General features: G+C 37.0%; 1 protein-coding gene across 3 annotated transcripts in view; it reads left to right on the top strand.

Annotated features, from left to right (window-relative positions):
* The window catches only part of LOC124397854 (serine/threonine kinase 11 interacting protein), a 69,574-nt gene extending 68,412 nt beyond the window's left edge, over positions 1–1,162 (top strand). For all 3 annotated transcript variants that reach the window (XM_046867828.1, XM_046867746.1, XM_046867910.1), the window contains one exon: positions 576–1,162. In XM_046867828.1, the coding sequence (XP_046723784.1) occupies positions 576–704 (129 nt within the window). In that variant the 3' untranslated portion in view covers positions 705–1,162. The remainder of the gene's footprint in view (positions 1–575) is intronic.

The following is a 1,162-nucleotide window of genomic DNA, read 5'->3' on the forward strand; positions in this document are numbered from 1 at the left end:
CGGCTACTGTTTAGATACGAATCGTTGTAACGCGTTGAGTCTGGGTGAAGGGAGAGCTCACTAACTCCAGTTGCAAATGAAATCTTATAAGCACAGACAGGTTTCCAAAACACGTGCTTTTTTATTTTTCTTGGCAACAGCGTTATGGGTTAGTCAAAGCAAAGAAAATAATAAGGACATAATCCTCAGTCGCACACACACCAGCAGAATGCAGTGGCAGGCTGTTCCCAAAATGGCGCTCTGCTCTTAAAAGAGCCACAACATATTTCACCCGTTACACCGTGTAACAGACACTCTCTTTCGGTAAAGCCTGTGTAAAGTTCATTAGTTTTAGTGTAGACACTGTAGGCGGCTTATTTATGTTAAAAATTAAAATATTTGTAAAATTCAGTGGGTGCGGCTTATATAACGGTGCGCTTTATAGTCCGGAAATTACGGTACACACATGCTTGGGTGCATTTCTAAAAGACTCAAAGCACTTTTGTACGTCGCTCTGGATAAGGGCGTCTGCTAAATGCCGCAAATGTAAATGTACTGTGTGTGTTTGTGTGTGTGTGTGTATGTGTGTGTGGCAGGTGGCCAAAGAGGAGAAGACATGGCATTTAAGGTCTGAGGCTGTGTTGGAGATCCAAGGTCTAGTGAATTGGATCAAAGAGCAGTGGGAGGCCATGTTTGGGGTTAAACTCATTACTGCTATTCACTAGTGATTTTGCTCACTGTTATTGCACTGTTCTCTGTTCACTTATGAGGTCTATCAGGTTGTCTGCAGTGATCCTGTGACCTGAGTGTAAAATTTTGCTAAAAGTACAGTGTAAATAAATGAAAGCTAGAAGGCATGTGGATGTGCTACATTACTACTTCATATTTATCACAAAATCAACTCCAGTATATTGTTAATTTTTATTATAAAAAAACTTAAAAAAAAAAAAAAAAAACCCTAAAAGAATATTTATTTAAATATTTGACTGCATATTTTTGGACTTGCACTTAGAACTTACTTACATGTACTTTAAGAATGCTAGTTATGTTATATAACTTTATAATGATGTGTTAGTTAGTAAACCTTTTAATATACAATCTTTTTCAGTTGATTTATTCCTGTACAAAATGATGTTCTTGTATACTGCTGCCTAAATAAAAATGCCTTTGTTTTCTGACAATA

This window comes from Silurus meridionalis, chromosome 1 (genome assembly GCF_014805685.1).
Source record: "Silurus meridionalis isolate SWU-2019-XX chromosome 1, ASM1480568v1, whole genome shotgun sequence".
Classification (NCBI taxonomy): domain Eukaryota; kingdom Metazoa; phylum Chordata; class Actinopteri; order Siluriformes; family Siluridae; genus Silurus; species Silurus meridionalis.